Source organism: Sinocyclocheilus rhinocerous, unplaced genomic scaffold (assembly GCF_001515625.1).
Source record: "Sinocyclocheilus rhinocerous isolate Xijiao unplaced genomic scaffold, SAMN03320098_v1.1 scaffold622, whole genome shotgun sequence".
NCBI lineage: Eukaryota > Metazoa > Chordata > Actinopteri > Cypriniformes > Cyprinidae > Sinocyclocheilus > Sinocyclocheilus rhinocerous.
In genome coordinates this window covers 516,474-538,350 of record NW_015641438.1, presented here as the reverse complement: position 1 = coordinate 538,350, position 21,877 = coordinate 516,474, and the positions used below count along the sequence as shown (strand labels likewise).

At 37.7% G+C, this 21,877-nt stretch overlaps 1 protein-coding gene across 1 annotated transcript; it reads right to left on the bottom strand.

The window, feature by feature from the left end:
- Window positions 1-736: 736 nt before the first annotated feature.
- On the bottom strand, window positions 737-20,395 carry LOC107754911 (zinc finger protein ZFPM2-like). Its single transcript, XM_016571542.1, has 5 exons — window positions 20,297-20,395; window positions 19,881-19,977; window positions 5,497-5,691; window positions 4,623-4,847; window positions 737-3,515 (listed from the first exon to the last, which is right to left on the bottom strand). The coding sequence occupies exons 1-5, from the start codon at window positions 20,393-20,395 to the stop codon at window positions 1,213-1,215; spliced, it is 2,919 nt and encodes a 972-aa protein (XP_016427028.1). The 3' UTR covers window positions 737-1,212.
- Between the last annotated feature and the right edge of the window lie 1,482 nt (window positions 20,396-21,877).

Here is a 21,877-nt window from a genome sequence, read left to right as displayed (position 1 = left end):
GACCACACACACTCCTACTGTCTATAGATATTCAGTAGGTCCTGAACTAAATATGTGCAGTAATGATAAAAAAAGATTATATATAGCAAATTCATTGACACTGCTGTCCTGAGATAAGAATTTTAATTTTTGTCACATAAAATAACATTTCCCACATTTCTGGAATTTCATTCCATACAGGTACATGCATAGCAACACATTTTTGACAACTTTTTTTTTTTCTTTTTTGAGCAGATTATTTTGTTTTGTTTTTCTGTAGGAAAGATTACAACGACTCATCCATACCAAGTGTAAACCCTTCTCCAGCACGACTTTAGTAAACACTTCACACAGACAATTTCTGGGGGTCCAAGTAAAAAAAACTTACCCTTTCATAATACTGCTTTAAATAATGTTTCATCTTTTAAAAAGTATTGCATTAGAAGCCAAATATTTAAAAAGAGATAATGAATCAGCAAACACACATACAGGTCATTTTTTAAGAAGAGTTCTGCATTGTCAAGAAAAACATATGGAAGCATAAAGAAACATCAAAGACAAACTAGACTTTACATGTATTGACAATTATTAATTCAGAAAACGTGATTGCCAGTATTTAAGGATATGTTGACACATTAGTCAGCCAGAGGTTTCTCCACCATCTGTAGATTTTTCTTTATAACCATTCATGTGGCTGCTTTCTTTAATTCTAAAAGAAACATTTTCATAAAACTGTTTTTCATCTCAGATCTGCATTTTTTTTTAGAGCTGCAACTATTATTAAATAAATACATAAAAACACAATCAACACACAGTATTCCCAACAAATATGTTAAAAGTTTCTAATAAATGACTGTAGGATAAATCTCCTGATTTGATTGTCCTCCTGCTGCTGAGTCCACCAGCATAGAATTGTAAAAATGTCTTATGTTGTTGACCACAAGGGGAGAAACCGGTGCTTGTGAAAAATTTTATATGTCCACTTTAAAGAAGAGGGGGGCAAGTGGTCACTTTCAGTCATCACAAACAGTAGCCAACAAAGTGTCCGTTGTCCAATTAAAAACAGCAGGGCCATCGTCAAGCGGGGACAACTGGGTAAGTTGTCCTGGTGTCTTTACATGTATGGGGGCTGGGGCCCACCTTTATAATGTCCCAGGCCATGTGAATTCAAGAGGTTAACATCTCTACCTTTTCTACTGCTGTAGACTAGGTTTAAGACAGGGTGCAGGCCCGCTATTTCACATGCTCTGCTGTGTGTGACGAGCAGTAAAACTTCTTGTGTGTTATAAAGTTTGAGAGGTTGTTGAACTGGATGTCACAAGGACGGCAGTACTTTACATTACTTGTGGTTGCAATGGACCCATTCAACACTCTCTTGAATCTTGTTGAGACTTCCTCAGTCTTTAAGGATGGCACCGACATTGTGCTTTCCTTACAGTTGACTGGACTGTCTGCATGGCTCTCCGGTGTAGGGGAGCCATGTTGTTTATTTCCAGCATCTTTCATCTTGTCCTCGAGGTCAAGACTGTCCTTTAAGGATGAAGACTTGTTCTGGTTCCCAGGGTCATCTGTGCTTAGATGGCTACCATCAGGCATCGGCTGGTCGTTTTCCCCCTCACTGCCCTCGTTTGGACTCTGCCTTTGTTCGCTTTGTGAGACCAGCATCCCTTTAGCGTAATCGGTGGCTTTGATTTCATAGTAAGGCCAGATTTGCTCATCGGGTCTCGTTTTCTTAGCAGGACTTGGGTAACCCCCAGAGGGCTGAAACACGCTCCTCGTGTCATCTTTTATCGGGATTGGTTGTTCCTCACTGGAAGCTTGGATGTCGGAAGTTGGCACTGCATTTGGATGCTCAATCTTTCCATGCGGAGCTGGGAGCTCAAAGAGGGTGTTCTCTAAAAGGCTGTTAGTATTTCTAGGACCTTCCTTTTTGATGATTTTGATTTCAGCGGAAGTGTTTTGCAAAATAGTACCTAGGCAGAAGTTCTGTTTGTGCTTAAGATAGTCCTCAACTTTGTTGAAGCTTATCTTGCACACAACACACTCATGATAATCCATAAGTCCTTTAGAAGAAACCGGAGTGTTGCCAAACTGTGCGATGCATTTTTTACTGAGATCTATAGGTGCATCACCTTCTTCCTTGGAGATTGTCTTACATTTTGACACAAGAGCTGATTTTGTGACTGTCAATGAAGCCTCTGGATATTTGGGTACTAACCCCTGGATCATGTTGTACCTCTGATGGTCCCTGAAGCTATCCAGTGTGTCTTTTGACATGTATGGACCTCCTATAGTGGGCATACCAAGAAATGTTGGCATACCCATAGGTGACATTTGTTCTTGTTCAGGAGTGGCCAGCTCATATGCCTTTCTTCTTTTACGAGGACGTACTGCTTTCTGATTGGCTGCTCCTTTATTGTTTGCGCGTTTCAATTGAGGATCATGGCGAGTGGCACAGTAATACTGCTTGTGCACCATGAAGGTTTCATGTCGACTAAAGGTGATCTTGCATGCCTCGCATGTTGTGTGGTTGGGGTCAGTTTCAGTGGGTGGCATTTTCTGGTTTTGTAAATCCAGCTGTGTACCGTTTGGTCTCTCCTGTGCACCAGATGGAGTTGACGCTTTTTTAACTTGCACCGACAGTTCATCTGTCACTTTTCCACCTGCGATTGGATTGCAAGGGTTAGGCTCATGCCCTTTCACTTCAGAGGGATGGCCGGAATTTAGCATAACAGCTAAACTAGCTCCGATTTTAGGGCTTACACTGCCTGTTGGTTTATCCAGAAGTCCAGCGAAGTCGAGTGGCCTGTGTGTGCTTTCCCAGCGACTGTTGCAGTAGTGCTTCTTGTGTACCAAATAATTATCAAGGTTATTGAAGGTGATATTGCATTCAAAGCATGTTGCTCCTTTTGGCACAAGTGTGCTGTACATGACTGGAGGGTAAGAGTTTCCCTCATGACGTAACCTGCGATGGACCAACTCGGACATTTTGGCCAGGATCTCAGATGCTTGCGGGCCCACCGTAATATCCTGTGAGAACGGGACATGTGGTATGAAGTGGGGTAAGGGAAAGGCAGGAGGCAGGTGGTGTTGAATGGGTGAGGAGGCTAAACGAGGACTAGAAGGTTCTGACTTTACTCTGGAGTATGAAACACTTGCCTTGTTTCCTGAGTTTCCCTCACCCTTAGTGGATGTCTGGCTACTTTCCGTGCTTTCCATCTCTGGCATTTGACTTATATCACGTTGTATTGTGCGTTCCTGAAGGTCTTTCATGTTTGCATTAGCTCTAACTCGTTGAGGGGAGTTATCAGCTTTGTCTCCTTCGATGAGTTTGTTGACCGTATGTCCATGTAGCTCCTGGTGTTTGACCAGTTCTCTGGGGGTTTGGAATGTGAAGTGGCAGTGATTACATCTCAGGCCAGTTTGGGACAGATGGGAGAGGATGTGGTGCTGGAGTACCATAAGAGTTTCAGCAGTGTAGTCACAAATTGTGCATTTTAAGTTTCTTCCAGTGGATATCTCATCTGACTTAAGAACTGGAAAAACAAAAAGAAAACAGAAATGGTGTTAATGAGTAACACTACAATACAAAGTTGAGTCTAACCAAGGAGTGTACAGACTCCTATACATTGAGCCATGGTGCTTGTGCAGATAACTTTAGTTGGAATCCTGTTTGGAACATTTCCTGATCCCCTATACCAAGGGTGTCCAATCCTGCTCCTGGAGGGCCAAGGTCCTGCAGATTTTATTTCCAGCCAGCTCCAAATCACTTACCTTGAAGTTTCTAGTGAGTCTGAAGACCCTGATGAGCTGGTTCAGGTGTGTTTAATTAAGGTTGGAGCTAAACTCTGCCAGACAGTGGCCCTCCAGGAACAAGTTTGGACACCCCTGCGCTATACCCATAATTCCCTGTCCTCTCTCTACTGAACTACCAAAAAACACCTCAAACCAGCCTACGGTTTAGCTGGTCTCCCGGCCTGACCATATGACAATTGCCCAAAACTCATCCAAAACCATCAATCAGACCAGGGGTGTCCAATCCTGCTCTTAGCCAATGTCCTGCAGAGTTTACCTTCAACCAGCTACAACACACCTGCCTGGAAATACTTAGTCGGTCTGAAGACCTTGCTGGTGTGTTTAATTAGGGTTGGAGCTAAACTCTGCAAGACAATGGCTCTCCAGGAACAGGTTTGGACAACCCTAAAGCCCAAAGTATACTTCAGCCATCCGCGTTCCGCGACAGTCCGCACACTGACGAGTGACTCAATTTTTGTCATCAGAAGTGTCTGCAGATGGTCGTGCACACAGTCAACGTGCAGCCCAACTTTTGTGACCGCGCAGACTGTCCGTGTACAACAGTGCATGCGCAAGGTGAACGTTGAGAGTCTACTGGGTGGTACTGTGCATGTGTCGAACTCATCCATGCACGCTCATCTGCATTTGAGTATACTTTGAAAGCTGTGTGGACATGGCTGTGCTCCAGATGGAACGGATCGCGGAAAGTGAAGTATACCTGGGCCTTAAACTAGACCAACCTGACCAGACTAGTTAAGACTTTGGCTCTTGAATAAACAAGTGTGTCTGTCTTATTTGTGACTGGTCAAATGGTTATTTGAAAAAGAATGTCTTCTTGGTCTACTCACTGTTATGTGTGGATAAGTGCATTTCCAAGGCATGTGAGCCTGCAAAGCTCATATTGCATTGGGGGTATGTGCAATTGCGGAGCTTTTGATGGCTGATATTAGCATTTTTCTCTGCCACCATCTCAGGGTCCCTTTGTCGCCCACTGCAGTAATACATAAGGTGGGCCTGGAGGTTTCTTTCACTCCGAAACCAGATGCCACATGCCTTGCAGGGGAAGATGTCTTCTACAAAGACAGAAATGGACACAAGCATATCCATACTGAATTATCTAAAGCTTCTGAAAAGCATCTAAAATCGCAAAGTTAAATACAGTGGGGTCAAGAAATCTGAGACCACTAAATTACTTCTGTTTTACATTTTTGTTATTTGATACCAAATTAATTAGTGACCTTGAAATAGTGCAGCATCTTAAATATTTCTTGTTCTTTTCTTCTTTTAATTCCAAAATCCTACATATTTGTAGGTTTAAAAGCTTTTCAGCAATTCAAAACAGAAAACATTATTCAAAAAGTAAAGGTAATAATATTTGGCTCAAGAGCAGATCCATGCTAGATGGATGCTGGGATGGAATATAACTGTATTTTGCAGTAATGGGATGAACCACATAACCCAACCCTATAGACCCCATCAAAACAAATGCACTGTTGTTCTTGTTCACATCAAATTCTTGTTAACTATGATTAGAGAATGGAAGAGGGTAAATATCTAATTCCTGCGAAACTGAAGGTCAGCCTCGACCCTTGGTAATTCTCTTATCCATGGCAAACATGCACATCAGAGCTGCGATGACTCTTTGACATGGATTTCCATTTTTAACCAAGCACATTAATCAGTCTATCCACTGTGTCAGAGGCCTGATAATGCAGCACTCACTGTTGATGATAGCGCCGGGCAGAATGGACGCCATGGCTGCTTGCTGAGGAAGGAGTTGAATGCCATCCAGCTGTCGGGCCGGGTACATCCCTTGACCGTAGGGAGTTTGAAGATGCGAGTGCAGATCCACCACACAGGCTGCAAGTTCGTCTCCTTCCATGATGTTTTTAGTTGTGGAACACCACACATGTCCTCCTGTGCGAAAAAAGGAAAGTTTGTATTTAATAAAGTATTTTAACCATTAAAAGAAAGTTATTTATGCAATCTGAGGTTCCTTGGAGATTGAATGAGGCCAACAATATATATATACTGTATATATATATGTGTGTGTGTGTGTGTGTGTTTCAAAACCTATGATATTCTTTATTCTGTGGAACACAAAGAAAGGATTTTAAAATATGTTGGTTTTTTTTGGACCCCATTGACTTTGATTGTATGGACTAAAAGAGTTGAAAAAAATCTGACAAAATATTGTCTTTCGTTTTCTAAAGAAGAAATTCAGTCATACAGGTTTAGAATGCAATAAGGATGAGTAAAGGATGACAGGATGGATGGACTTTCCCTTTAAGGCCACTTTTAACCCTAAGTTGAAACAGATCATTTGATTTGAAAATAAATGATAACTGATAATTAGAAAACTTGATAGAGAGCAACATTAGGTGATGAAGTCCTGATGAATGTCATTTTCCAATAATCTTATAATAGAGATTGTCCAGATAAAAATGAACCCATCAAATAGACCTTGTGGTGAAATATGAAATATGGTATTATATTTTGTTTATGCCTAAAAATAGATCAATAATTAGTGCTTTCTACTTGCTGTAAAACTCACCCAAAGGACAATTCTTTTGTTGCAAATAATTTTTCTGGCAGTGTGGTATCATTGCAAGACCTCTGAAAACTTGTTTTTCAAAAAGAGCAGTTGTAAGCTTTTACTTTTATCTATTTTGTAGTAAATACACATAAATTGGCACAGTGGTAAATAGAAACGTAATACTTTTTGAATCTCTGTCCTACGCACAAATGCATTGCTTTGAAGCCGCAACAAACAAGTGAGGGACAAGTGTATTGCCGAAGACGCTACCACTAAAGAGAATGGACATCATGGATAAAAGTACAGCATTATCAAATTGAAGGGCTGTGGATGAAACATTCCACTGGAGTCCGCAGAACAAACTCATTAGCCAGTTAAAAAGGAGAGGAGTGCTTTGTGACCGAGATAACATTTGTCTAAATGACGGACTTTCTGTCTGCGCGTCATCTTCCATTGAGGGGATTAAAGTTTTAAATATGACTATCTACAAAAGTCTGGAACGCAAGATAACAAGAAGAGACATGATATGCCAGCACTAAATGCTAGAATTAGGACGTGGACTAATTGGGGAGTTGGACAATGAGAATGAAGTACACTCAATGCTACCTTTCACAGATGTGTGAGCACTCTCTGACAGCATGTCGAAGGAGAAAAAAGTGACCTGTGACGCGCCGTCATGACTAAAGGAATGCTAATTACATGTGCTTCATGGACGGGACTTTTGGTATTGTGGGTCTGACATGAGGAACAGATGTCCATTCAATAAAACAGATGTTTTAATGCAGTTGTTTGCAACTGACTTTGCTTCAGTACCCAGATTTTAGAATGGAAATAAAGTGGCATCTCAATATTTTTATCGTATAGCCTAAAATTATTAATATCTTAACAGCACATTTTCTGTAAGTTTACCTTTTTTTTGGTAACTTTTGGTGATGATCATGATAAAACCAAGTCAGCAGTTTTATTGTAGTAACAATAAATGTTGTAACTGGTATTTTTTATATATATTACAGTTGCCATGGTGCATATTTACAATGGACAAATTGTATAAAAAAATGCAGTGTGTAAATAATGTATATTTTATAGAAGGATTTGCACACATTCTCAATCCCAGTAAACAAAGATTAAGCAAAGTAAAAAAGTGTTGTTTAGCCTCTGCCCAGCCTGTTCTTGTGTCTTTGCTATTTTAGTTCTGTCTAAATGCTATTTTAGTTCTGGCAGTGAAACAGAGCAATCTGTCTGACCAGTGTTTATTTTGGCACGACACACTGTAGTGAAGACAATAAGAGGTTTAAATTAAATGCTCTCTTTTATCCATGAATTCAAGCAACTTTTTGAATCTGTCAATGAGTTTCTTCCTTATCAAAGCTGGAAAGAAAATAAGAAAGCTTTATAGCAACATGACTAAAAAAAAAAGAAAGTTTCAGGCTAAAGGAAACTTCATAGTAATAGCATTTTTAGAGAATGGGCTGCAGGGTGCTGTATGGACAGAAGACTGTGGTCAGGCTTCATTTACATGGTGCTTTCTGAGGAATCTGTGTGACTATCAAGCCTTTGCCACAAGGTGGCGATGTCCTCACCTTTGAAAGCAAGGTCTTTCAGGATCATTCATAAAGATAGTTTGATTGATTCTCCATTAAATAGTGTTTGTTTCTGTCAGTGCTGCAAATATTAACTGGGATTAGGTTTACTTTTTATTTCAATATACATATACGCATTATCTCATATATACCTATGTATACATACTTATACATAATGTGTGTGTGTGTGTGTGTGTGTATATATGTGTATGTGTGTGTGTGTGTGTTAAGGAAATATTTTAGCTGTATTTTAGCCAGACGTAATGTTATGCATACATTCAGAATAATTCAGCATCTGTTTTTACTCAATAATAATAATAATAATAATAATTATTATTATTATTATTATTATTATTATTATTATTATTATACACACAAAAAAGCAATAATAGTCTGATACCACATTCAAAATCTGGTTGTTTTTTATGGCAATTTTGAAAAATGCACACTACCTTTCAAAAGTTTGGGGTCAATATAAATAAATGATTTAATTAATTAATTAATCAATTCATAGTTTTATTTAGAAAGGATGCATTAAATTGATCAAAAATGACAGTAAAGACATTGACAATTTATATATATATTAAGGATATGCCGGTATCAAAATTATTATTATTATTATTATTATTATTATTATTATACACACAAAAAAGCAATAATAGTCTGATACCACATTCAAAATCTGGTTGTTTTTTATGGCAATTTTGAAAAATGCACACTACCTTTCAAAAGTTTGGGGTCGATATAAATAAATGATTTAATTAATTAATTAATCAATTCATAGTTTTATTTAGAAAGGATGCATTAAATTGATCAAAAATGACAGTAAAGACATTGACAATTTATATATATATTAAGGATATGCCGGTATCAAATTATCATGTTGAGATTAATTGCTAATGCTTTTATCGAGGTATATGGTATTATCAAGATATTGAAATTTAGTTTTTTTTTAAAAGTGCTGTCATAATACAGAATAACAGTTTAATAACTTTTTTCTTATAACAAAAATAACTGAACATTTAAATGCAATAAAGCAAGACAGAAAAAAGTATAAAATTAATGTATAATATGTAAATGTATACGTTTTACACAGATTAAAGTGCAAAAGAACTATAAAGACCAATAGGCATCACTTTACAATAAGACCTCATTAGTTAACCTTAGTTAATGCATTAACATTCACAATGAGCAATAGCTACATTTGCTACAGAAGTTATTAATCTTTGTTTAAAAAATACAAGTCTTAGTTCATGTTAGCTCATTAAATAAGACAGTTGCAACTCTCGACTTGAACATCCTGTTATTAAATATTGGAATACCTAAGAGTAATAAATGTTCAGAAGAATTTTTCATTGGCAGTTTAACTAATGAATTAACTAATGTTAACTAATGAAGCCCTAATGTAAAGTATGACCGAACAATAAAGAATCAAAACACTTTCAAACAATATCTAGGGCACGTTGTAGTCCAGATTAAAATGTAAAAAAAAGTTTGAAAATAAATAGCCTATTAAGTCTAAATATGTAAGTATTTGGCGCTGTGATGAACATCATAGCAAATACACAAATCTGAATGGCTATTTAAATCATTTAAACATGATTCAGAAACAGAAAGTAGTGCAGCTGCTTTGTTTACAGGGTTTCCGGGGTAACGGCTGCATTTAAATGAATTATTATTATTATTATTTCTGCAGTTTAGCGCCATCTGCTGTCAGAGAGTGAAAGTGCGCTTTCATCCAGAGCGTCTCTCACATGTTCCGCCATGTGCTTCACATCCGCGCTTGTTTACACAGAGCGTCTCACATGTTCCGCCATGTGCTTCTCGTCCGCGCTTGTTTACATCAGAGTGCGCACGAGTCTTTCAGCAGCATACAGCGGTGTTGTGCATTTTAACCAGTTAATGGGAAAAGTATTCTTAAAATGCATTCAAAATTCTGAATAATTTGTAATATATAATTATTCACGGTATTTAGAAGTGCCCACGATATTATCGTGCATATTCATTACCGTGATATATCGCATTACTGAATATATATATATATATATCTTTTGAACTTGCTATACATGAAAGAATCCTGGGGAAAAAAGAATCATGATGTCCACAAAAATATTAAGCAGATGTTTTCAACATTGATAATGTTTCTTGAGCAAAAAATAAATAAATAAATAAAATAAAATAAATAAATACAAAAATCTTACTGACCCTAAACCTTGGAATGGTAGGTTTCTATAGGTGATTTGTAGATGTGCTTCCCTCATATGTTTCACATCGATCAGGTTTTAACATTCTGCATTGTTTCACACTGTGCAGGTTTACATTTGACACCACAAAGTCTTCATAATTAGCTAAAAGTGTTTAACCCACTTTCAAAATTACAAGTGTCATTTTAAAATAAAAAAGAAACTATGCCTTCTCCTCTACCTTTCAACTGCAACACTGTGACTCATGCCATAAAACAACCTACATTACTTGGCCACGACCATCTTTATTTCACCCAGCAACTGTGTTTAATGAGAAAGTCCTAAGAAAACGCAGACAGAAAGTTTCCTAAAAACCCCAGCATAAGACAGAGATTTTGCAAGCGCAGCAGCAATGTGTGTGAGACAGCGGTGAGCTCACTTTCACTGCTCCCTTCCATAAATCACATCTCTGCCTCGCTGCATCCCAGAGTGCATCAGTCATACGGCTCCGTTCCCCCAGGGGCCGCCCTCATGGAGCTTCTGTGTTCCTGGCCAGCGCCCCGGGTATCACCTCTCCACCATCTGCCCCGCACACCTGCACCCTCATTGATCTCCTGGCCCGCGCGCTACATCAAACACACACCAGAGGGGCATCGCGCGGCTCCCTGTGAGGCACGGCCAGTCATCTGGCAGGTGTAGCAGGGTGTGAAGTTATGCCTCTTTTTGTATATTCATGAGGCGGTGCAATCAGTGTTTATTATCCCGCAGCACACCACACCACACCCCCGGCTTTCAGGTTCAAACTGAAGAGCGGCGGTAGCTTGACAGGTCTGCCAAAAAAATTATCCCGCCGTTTTCCAATTTCTAAATAGGAGCTTTGAGAAATGAATCGTCTTCCTGACAGCTAGCCTACTGGTCCGGCTAAAGCGAATGCTGGCAGAAAGTGAGATTTTACTGGCTGGGTGAACTAAGCTCCTTTTGAGTGACAGGTCAAGACCTGCGTCTGTCTCGCTTTCCTTTTTTGCTTTCTTTACATCAGTCCGACGGCTTCAATATGGCATCAGAATGACCTTGAGCAGGTCAAATCTTTGACCTCCACAGCCATTTACTGAAAGAGGTAATTAGATGAATGGGATGCATCTCAGAATAAAATGTGCACAAATCATACTTTTAGGGGTTCAACATCTTGTCAGTGGGGCAGTGCCTTCAAAGGCACAACTTTGTACCTTATTTACCCCTTATTAGTTTAGAATAGTATATTAACGGTACGTATTAAGGTACCAACAATAGATAAGATAGATCTAAATTATAATAAAAGATAAGATAAAGAGTTGCCCTGGCCCAATGACAAGCACATTTTTTTGACATTGTATGATGATAAGTCGTTAAGAAATAAAGAAAACTGCATGCCAGGGCATTTTTACTAGCTGAGTCTATATTTGGTGTATATCTATATGTTCTAGTATCTAGATATGGTTCAGATCCCACAATAAGTGGTATTTTTGCACTCATTTTAGTTGTTTATCAGGTAAAAAAAAACGATATAAGTGATAGCACACCTCCTCTGAACAAGCCATATAATTCATGCACTGAAGTTTAATACTTGGGATTTTCAAATACCTAACCTAAAGTACACTGTAAAAAAAAAGATTTTTCAAAGTTGTAAATAAAACAACAATTATTAGAATATGTTTTACAAGAAAATTCTATGTCAGTCTTTTGGCTTCAAAACTTTAGTTAATTCAATGTGTTGTTTCTTTGTAATTCTTTGTGAGATTTAGCCATTTCTGAGTGAAAATCATTTCAAAGTAAATTCAAAATGATTTAGTGTATGAGCAACAGTAATAGTGATGCACCTCTGAGAAACACACTCGCACACAAACAAACAAACGTGTCTAAATATGGGGCAATTTGTTAGTCTCTGCACCTCCACACCCCTATGGAAGCCCCCTGAGATTGGCATAATGAAAAGCAATGTCTCCCACTTAACACCGGGATCCAGGCGCTCTCTCTGATAGAGGCCGGGGCTGTTTATTAAATGATGGAATTTGGCTGTTTCTTCTGCAGAATGTTATCAGCCGGAGAACAATCGTGCCCATGGTCGCGCACCCACACTGGCTCGCCCGGCTGCTCATTAGCCACAGCATATTTAATCCAGAAGTTTCTTATCAAACGTGACACCTGCATCTCCGAATGGCACTTTCCCTGTTCATTGGCATGTATTTGGGTGAGTAGACTCCAAGGTGCTTTGTGGAGATTACGAGAGGAAGAGAGAGAAAGAAAGTGAGCGAGAGAGCGCTTATTTTATCATTTAGCGGGTCTGGACCGTATCCAAGCAGTTTTTGTCTTGTTGTTGTAATTAGAAAGCCTTTAAAGCGATAACAGCTGCTGCTGAATATGAATATGGATAGAACCACATCAATTCTGCCTGAGATAGACCCCCTTCCCATCCTCCCTCCCCCTCGCTTACTGTTTTTCATACTGCGGTAATCTTAATAAAGATGGAGGAATGTGTATAGCTAGCCGTTCAACTCGGTTATTTGAGCACTTTTGATTGAACTCTTTCTCGACAGTCTCTATGTGTTACATGTGAAGCATTCAAATCACAGACTCGCTGACAGGCAGCAATTCATTTCCATATCCCAATGTGTAATTAAGCTTTGTGACAGCTCCTTAATAGCTGCGCGCCACGCCGTCGAATTGAGATGCATGTACAGCATATACATGCTTGTAAGCACATGGCTTACAAAATCAAAAATAGACGATAAACATGAATGTAAGTTTGAACATAAAGGTAACTTTTTAAACAAATATGCAAACATAAAGGTAAATGTGAAAAAAGAACATGATAACAAAATAAACATAAACAACAAACATAAAAGAAAACACAAAGGTGTAAACATGATGTAAAGGTAAACATTAACAAAATAAGTCTAAATAAATGAAAACATTACCAAACAGAGGCAAACGTTAATAAAGCAAGTATAGTAAACATAAATGTAAAGGGAAAGGTTAAAGTAAACATAAATGTAAGCATTAACAAAATAGGTAAATAAATCCATTTAAAGGGGAACGCTAACAAAATAATTATGTAAATATATGCAAATATGCATATGCAAAGATGAACATTAACAAAGTGGTTAAATTTAACCGTAAATATAAATGTAAGGGCAAATATTAAACGTTAATAAACAAATGTTTATTATTAATAAAAGTAATGTTAGACTTAATAAAAGCACACAAAAACTTATGTAAAGGAAAATATTCAAATATGTATATAATGTAAATATTAACAAAATAGGCAAAAAAATGTAAATCTAAAGAGAAACATAATAGAAAATGTAAATGTAAATACATTGTAAATGCCTAAAATGTAAATACAAACAAAATGAATAACCAAAGGCCAACATAAAGGGAAACATTAACAAAATCAGTAAATGCAAGTGTAAACTTGAAACAAAATAGGTAAACAAGGGCAAATTTAAAGTAACGGTTAATAAAATTGTTAAAAGTAAATATACATTTAAAGGCAAATGTAAAGGTAAACATTAACAAAATGCAAACAAAACAGGTAAACAAAGGTTAAACATAAACAAAATGAAAACAAAGGTAAACAAACATTAAAGACAAACATGAAAGGTAAACATAATAGTAAACAAAGTCTGGTGATGCTGCAAGGATTTTTTTTTGTTCCCAAATCTGTGTAATTGTGTTAAATAAGCAGCTGCGCTCTTACACTCATCCGTCACCTTCTCTTTCTCAGGAATTGTTAGACACACTACAGGACTCTGCCGGGCCTCACTAGGGATTATGACCGATGACTGACATACAATGCAAATCACTTTGTTATTTCTCCCAGTAGATCGTCACTCCGCTCACACTGGGAAGATTTAAGCCGTTCAGTGAAGTATAACTCATGGTTCTGACCCTATAGAGCAGCCTATAGAGTCACACCGGTGAGACACTTTGATCTGTAACTGAAAAAAAAAAAACAACTGCAGCTTCTAGAAAAAAAAAAACATCTCCGAAGGAAATTTTTTACTTTTATCTTGGGGTATTCAGTATTGTGGCTTGGGACCCTCTGCTTTTTTCCAGGTAATGGGATAGAGCAGGAGAGAGGGTGGGAGGGACGCAAGGAGGGAGAGATTGGGAGAAAGGGAGGAGAGATACCCCTCAATCGAGCGCCTCGGTGGGAAGAGGATTATGTGCTTCTGCTTTTCTAGCTTCTAGCAAAACTCCCGATTGGTTTCAGGAAAACTCAATTAAACTGTGTCTCTGTCGAATACGTCTTCAGTGAGAATCAAGCTGAAATTCCTCTGACATAAGGCTGTAACCCTGAACCACGAGACCCAAGGTACATACAAGATTCCTGTTTTATATCCTCAAAACATATAACATGATAGAAGAATTCATGTATTTAACTCTTGTGCGTTCTTAGGGCCATTTTTGTCTCTTTCTTTTTTTTATCATTTTGGCTGTGTTAATGCAAAAAGCATAAAAGGTTTTTTTTTTTTTTTTTGGAATTTATATTTCACCCTTATTTCCTTGCATAAACCTATTTTACACTAGGTACAAAAAAAATTACTCAGTACAAAAATGTCACAATTGTAACCCATTAAAACGTATTTGCAGTGCCATTTAGGGATAACATTATGTATTCTCTGTTAATAAGTTGTCATTCTGTTGGAAAGGCTTCAAAATTTGTACTATTCTTTTAAACATTTTTACTATTTTCAACCTGATAGGACCATTTTCTCAGGTTTTGGCCTATGGAGCAAAAATGTGATTTTCTCCTGTTTTCTGCTTCTGCTGAAAAAAAAGGCCAATTGAATTGAAATGATGTAATTAGAATTTTGTGGGTGTATTGGTATGAATGTTAATGCTAATTATTGACATGCATAGGTTTCAGTACATGAAAAACTTTTTTTATTTTTTTATTTTGTTATAATCAGGACTGATGTTGGTAAAAACATCTATGTCAGTGAAAGCAGACAAAAAATGTAATATATAATTATATAAATATTAATATATAAAATATAATACATAGAATGTTGGTTTTTCTATGGAACACAAACGGAGAAAACCTGAGGAATCTTCATGCAGCTCTTTTCCACACAATGTACATAATTCATAGTCACCTCATCTGTCTCCAAAAAGGACAAATAAATAAATAATTGACGGAAAATACAAGCCCTTTACACTTTCCCTGTCAAGTTAATACATTGGTTAAAACACTAACAACTAATTCAATAAACATGACATTATATTAAAATGTGATATATGAGGCTGACTGAATCATCCTTTTTAGATGGACTAATTTTCTAGGTGAAGGATCTTTCTAGGTGGACAATCTATACATTTACGCAGCATTACAAATGTTCCACATGGCTTTCTGGCTACTATCCACTAGTACTATCTCAGGAAACTACAGGTGATAAGCCAACGACCACCGTTTCCTCTTGCACCAGGACTTTTTTCTTTCTGCTGACCCCAGATTCACCTTAACAGAGCTGCTCCTTCCCATCACAGACAGCCATAAGCCTGTCAGATATCAGTCCATCAAGAAATGAGACAGAGGGGGAGAGAGAGAGAGACAGTCAGCATGAAATATGAAGGGAGGAGAGCGAAAATCCAAGGGTGGGGGGATGATAAATCAAAAGATGAGGTCTACATCGTCTAATGACCAGAATAAACCTCTTTCCTGTTCAGTGGCAGAGCTCAGAGACTCTGCAGTCCTTAAGCCGTGTCCCTCCTGATCCAGACATCCACTGCCATCAAACCAGGATTTATGACGCATCACAACCCCATGACAACATCCAGCAGCTTCATAATCTCATATTTTTTCTGCCCGTGCCTGACATTTCCAGCCTCGACATTCACTCAAGATAAGCCAAAAGCCCTCTGACAGGATCGAGAGCACATATAAAACACACGCTTAAGAATTTTACTGCCCCCTTCGCTGGAACTCATCAGTTCATGAGACGCACTGAGACACACGAATGCAACCGCCACAACATTTCATATCAGACGACTCAACAACCCATAGAACATCTGTTATAGAAAACACCGGTCCTGAACCACTATAGACCCTCATGGGGCCACGTTCACCCCAATATCCCAATGAGTGGTCAACCTGTATGGGTTTTTCAATGGCAAATTCTTGGGAGAGCTTCTGGTGTGGATCCAAGTTTGCTTGACGTCAACAAGTTTGAATTGTCATTGAACTCAGATGCGCATTTGGCAAGTCTGCTTGAAAACAGTGGTCTGGTTTGACAGACTTTGTGCAGGGAACAACTGTACTCATTATTACTGAACGTCTGATACATAAGGCACACAAAATGGAAAACACTTCAGGAGTTTCAAAGTTGTCATCTGATTGGTTTAATTGTAAGGGATGCATTCTTTAAGGGTCTGCATGGAAACAAAGCCATCGTGTCGCCAAACTCCTTCATGGCTGCGTTTACAACTATGACAATAAGCGCTTATCAGGATCAACCAAACAATTGATTTTCAAAAGCATGTGAAGTTCACAGCATAGACTCTGTGCCATTGTTGCACTAAACTTACACAACATTCACAACATTTTCACTCCCCTAAGCATGACGCTGAACAAAAACTGTGAGTGGTTGCTTTCAGGCGGTCCTTGGCCAATGCAAGCTGCGATGAAGTCCAGACCTTCTTCTGTCAGTCTGAAGGTCTTGCTACACGAGACTAGGGCTGAGTTTACAATATTGATTCATGGCTTTTAATCAATCATCACTTTGAAGAACTGATATCAGTTCTTAAATTCCAAGATTAATCTTTTATGCTGTTTTCAGTTGATGCATGAACAAAGCTTCACTTAACATTATTTATAGTATGTCTAGTATGCAACAATCACAATAAGCTTTATTACTTTTGAAATGTTTGAGTTGTCTGATTCTGTCAATTTTAACACCAAATTCCAACAATACCATTATGATGCTCTTTGATGTGGCGTGACAGATCGCTGTAGCCGACTCATAGGAACCGATGATCTCTTCCTCTTTAATACTAGTTACAGCATGAAATAAACATGAATGAACATCAGAAGGTATGTTGAAAAAACAGAATAACTTACTAAAATGTATCAAGATGTAATCTCTAAGTCAGTGTTTCAACCATGGAAAAAGGTCAATAAAGAAGCTTGTAAACAACGTTATGTAATGTTACATTTACCTCTGGAAAGACATTCAATGTCCATAAACTCACTAGTTAGCTAGAAAATTTTTTTTTAGAAGAGCAGCATTTTACTATATTACATCCTGATGATATTATCACCTGTTAGTGATGCCCTACTTAATGCATCTTTGAATAGTTTGAAAAGTTTTTTTTTTGACAGCAACCGGTTAGAAGTATATATTTCAACCACAAAATTGAAGTGTAAGAAATTCTGGACTCTGTTGTTAATTTTAACCTTTAATGTTATAATAATGTACCAATTGACAGAGTTCTTTGTATAGTTTACAGCATTAGTTGAGAGATATTTTTTTTTCCTAAAAAAAGTGAGGGGTGTACTCGACATTTCTAGAGACTGTATATATATATATATATATATATATATATATTTATTTATTTCCTAAACAGTATTTATATCTCCAAACAAATAAATACCAATTCAGAATGTAATTGAAAGCTTATGAATAGGAATTGAATTGACTTGTGAAATCTGGGTCAATACCCAGCCCTACCATTGACATAATTTTGTTTGGGCCTCATGAACTTAAGTGGCCCTCAGAGCCAAATAATATCAGAACAGACCAGTACGATCCTCGGGTTCAGACCAAGCAAGCAAAGCAAATAAAGTGTGAAGACCTACATTGTACTATGATATTTCATCCCCAAATCCAGAATATGTGAATACAGCCTAATAATCTGCACACAATATAAAATCCTCACTCTCAAAACTTCTGATGTGACCAGCGCTGGGAGAGCTAACTCTACAATCTGGTTGAGTACAGTAAGCCGGAGAGTTTGTGAGATATCCGGTAGCCTGGCCTAATCGATCCCGGCCCCCTTTCAGTTCCTTAATAACTTCTCCGTTGAAAGCCCTTCAGTTCATCAGTGTTGTCTTTTAATTAAAGGCAATCACTGTGGCGTGCTGGCGCTGGCGGAGCGGCGACTCCTCCAGGGGGGCAGTGCTCTTTGAATACACTGATAATGGAATTTGACATTGTTGGAGATGTTCAACCATTATTCTATTTCTCTGTGTTCTCAGATAAGTGCGATAAAGGCCTTTAAGTCTTTCATTTCCTCAAGTCTTTTTTCAGAATGAAGGGATTGTTCTCTGTTGAATTTACACATGTACTGTAAGTAGATTAATCAATTAAGCCCCTGCAGATAATAAAAAACTGGAGCACTTTAGCGGAAATATCACTTTTAGTCAAGGAAAGCGAGCGCCAGCAACAAAGAGTTATCTTTCTACTCTTTAAACATTGAGCATTTGTTCATGGAATGGTAAGTTATTACCGCTCACTTTTTCTTCTTTTGGAAAAAATGGGGCCATGGCTTTATCTTGGAAAAGGGCACATGGTTTTTAGATTCACTGTACATATGAAGTCAAGACATGGGGGGGTTAAGACCCCATGAAATCGCTTTCAGACTATGTGGGCTACAGCTTTGAGGTCATCTACAGCATATAGTAGTGCAACTTTTTGATGCTACAGACCTTCAGATATGATGATCTCTTTGCGAGGGGCACCCATCCAAAAATACAAAGGCAGATACAAACACTACTGTTCAAAGGTTTGGGTTGCAAGATTTAAAAAAAATTTTTTTTTAGAAGTCACTATTCTCATCATGCTGCATTGATTTGATCAAAAATAAAGTAAAAACAGTAATATTGTAAAATATTATTACAATTTAACAAACTGTTTTATATTTTAATATATTTCAAAATTAATACATTTTTATTATATATATATATATATATATATATATTTTTTTTTTTTTATATTGATATATATATATTTTGAAACATTGATACATTTTTTCAGGATTCTTTGATGAATAGAAAATTTAGTTGAAAGTTTATTTCAGCATTTATTTGAAATATTACGACTTTTACATTGTTACAAAAGAAAACTGTCACTTTGCGTCCTTGCCGAATAAAAGTATACATTCCTTTTAAAATCTTACTGACATCAAACTTTTGGACAGTAGTGTATTTTCACGTTTAGTTTCATGCATTGTTCCATAGTAATAAAATAGAAAAAATGTTTTGTTTATAAGTTGATGCATTTCTTTTCACTAGAAACCATTAAGACCAACATAAAGCTGTCAATAGAATAAAATAATTACAGAAAAAATAATTAGTCATGATTACAAGTCATTAGGATTAAACAGTAATTTTTTAATTCTTAAAATTTTAATCCTGTATTTACTGATTAACATTACTAATTAACTTAAAATATACTATATATATATAGTATATATATAATAGTATAATAGTATTTTATACTATATTTTTATTTATTTATAACACTTTACTTTATTATCTCTCTGAAATATCACTATATTGAATATGTCAGTATATCAAAAACAGAAGTTCAGGCACTAGCCATGGCCTTGATCCAATAAACAAATTGTCCACAATACAATTACAAAGTCATGCATTTAAACACGGTTTGTATTAATCAAAAACATTTCTGCTAATGGATATCCTTCTGCTATCAGTTGTTTCCGTTGTGTTTGTCCAGCCATTTCACAGAGTCTTTAACACCCCGTTCAATGACTCAGGCACAGAAGCCTGACAGAAGACATTTGTTGGCCTAAAGAATGCATTCTCACCTTTACTGTACACGGCGCAGTTGCTCTTCCCATCCTCTGCACTCACCCACATCATGTCCATCAGCCAGCGAGGACCTCCATTCAGTGCCAGCGAAACCTGTGACACAAAACACACTTCAGCTTCCTCCACATCAGAATAGAAAATCTGATCGACAGCCGTGAACAGCTGATTTCACCCAAAACTTGCTGTTTTTGGGTGTAAAATGCATGAGACGGTCAGTGAACAGACTGTAGACAAGCTATCCAGTGTCTAACTGAGCTTGTTTAAACAACTTCAACCGTGCATTCATCAGTCCCAAAGGCCATTCCAAAGCTATATCTCCATGTATGTGTGTGAGGACGGGGCGAGCAGGCCACACCCCGTCCCGTTCGCCCTCTGAATGGCTGCATTGTTAGAGAGCCTCTGAATGTTTCACCTGATCAGATCTCATCCTTTGGGAGCTTTGGGATCCAGAATGGAGCAGCATGGACTTGGAGACAAGAAGCGGCTGCTGAGCACTGATCTTTAGACACATTGTGCCCTCTATCACAGCATCACAACTTCCTCAGACCCACACACTGGGAATTTAAAGAGCTGGCATGGGTTTCAAAAGGATTGATGGAGGATTTGATTTCATAATTGAAAACAGAATGACTGAATTAAATGGATATTTCTGTTAAAATAAAAAAAAGCATGCTCACACAATTGTGTGATATCTGTGATGTTGCTAAATATACTTTTAAAAGGGGCCACACACTGAGCTGCTGTCAAACCGCACTCCAGCCTGGGTTTAACATCACAGACTTAATATTAGTTCCCTTTCAGTTGGTCACTCTGAGTCACGTCGGTGACCGACGAATTGGGATCTCGCTTAGAGAGACCAATCCACTTCGAGTGTAAACTAAACGATCCAATGCACATTGGCATGCGATGATTCACGCATGCCAATGCGTGCTGATCACAGCGTGAGCATAAAAAGCTGCCGCTGATCACAGCGTGAGCATAAAAAGGCAGCCGGTGGTAGCACGGGCGGTCTGAGGGTTACAGTGGTGGCAAACCCCTCAGGGAATTAACCCTCGGGGGATCATCGCTCCTCTAACGCTTCGCAACCAGTTGAGCCGCAAAAGGAAAGCGCTGGGCCTGCATGAGGAGCTCACCAGGTCATGTACGGCATCTTTTACTGCTGGACACCGACCTGCTGGTTCCTCCTCCCTCACCATCCTCGACGGTGGTGCAGCTAGGGGGTATACAAGGGTCCACCCGGTGGTAACCGAGACTTGTTATTTGCACTTATATATTGTTGCTCTTTTGTTAGTTTTGACTGCTTTTATTGTCCTCATTTGTAAGTCGCTTTGGATAAAAGCATCTGCTAAATGACTAAATGTAATGTAAATATATACCATTGTGAAAAAGAAGTGCACTTAATTATATTGAATGTGTACTTCAAATCTTAAAAATATATATTTAAAAAAAATATAATACTAATGAAATAAATGCTATGTAAGTGAACTTAAAGAAAGACACTTTCATGACTGCTTCTTAACACACTTTAGTAGACTTTAAAAAAATGCACTTTGTAATAATGCCAAATTAAAACTTTTATTTTAAAGTACATTATGTATTAATAATCTTTTGTCATGTTGTAATGAAGTGCACTTATTTTGATGTTGACTAACATACTAAAGCACATGTAAAGTACTTGATTATCATTTAACTAGTGTGTTATTTGATATTATATTTAAACTTAATATTTTTTAAATGTCCTAAATTGCAACTTCATAATTACAAAGATGTAATTCAAAACATATATAAATACATGACATACAAGTTTCAAATAGAAATGATATTAAAGTATATTTTAGTTCCCTTTCAGTTGGTCACTCTGAGTCACGTCGGTGACCGACGAATTGGGATCTCGCTTAGAGAGACCAATCCACTTCGAGTGTAAACTAAACGATCCAATGCACATTGGCATGCGATTATTGCATCCAGCTGCCGCTGATCACAGCGTGAGTAT

Excerpts from the sequence above, each read along its gene's own strand:
- LOC107754911 (XM_016571542.1), bottom strand. The coding sequence starts at position 20,395 with ATGTGTCTAAAGATCAGTGCTCAGCAGCCGCTTCTTGTCTCCAAGTCC. Across the intron at positions 5,692-19,880 it reads CTGCGCCGTGTACAGTAAAG|GAGGACATGTGTGGTGTTCC; the intron begins GTGAGAATGCAT and ends TTTTTCGCACAG. Across the intron at positions 4,848-5,496 it reads GCCCGGCGCTATCATCAACA|AAGACATCTTCCCCTGCAAG; the intron begins GTGAGTGCTGCA and ends CTGTCTTTGTAG.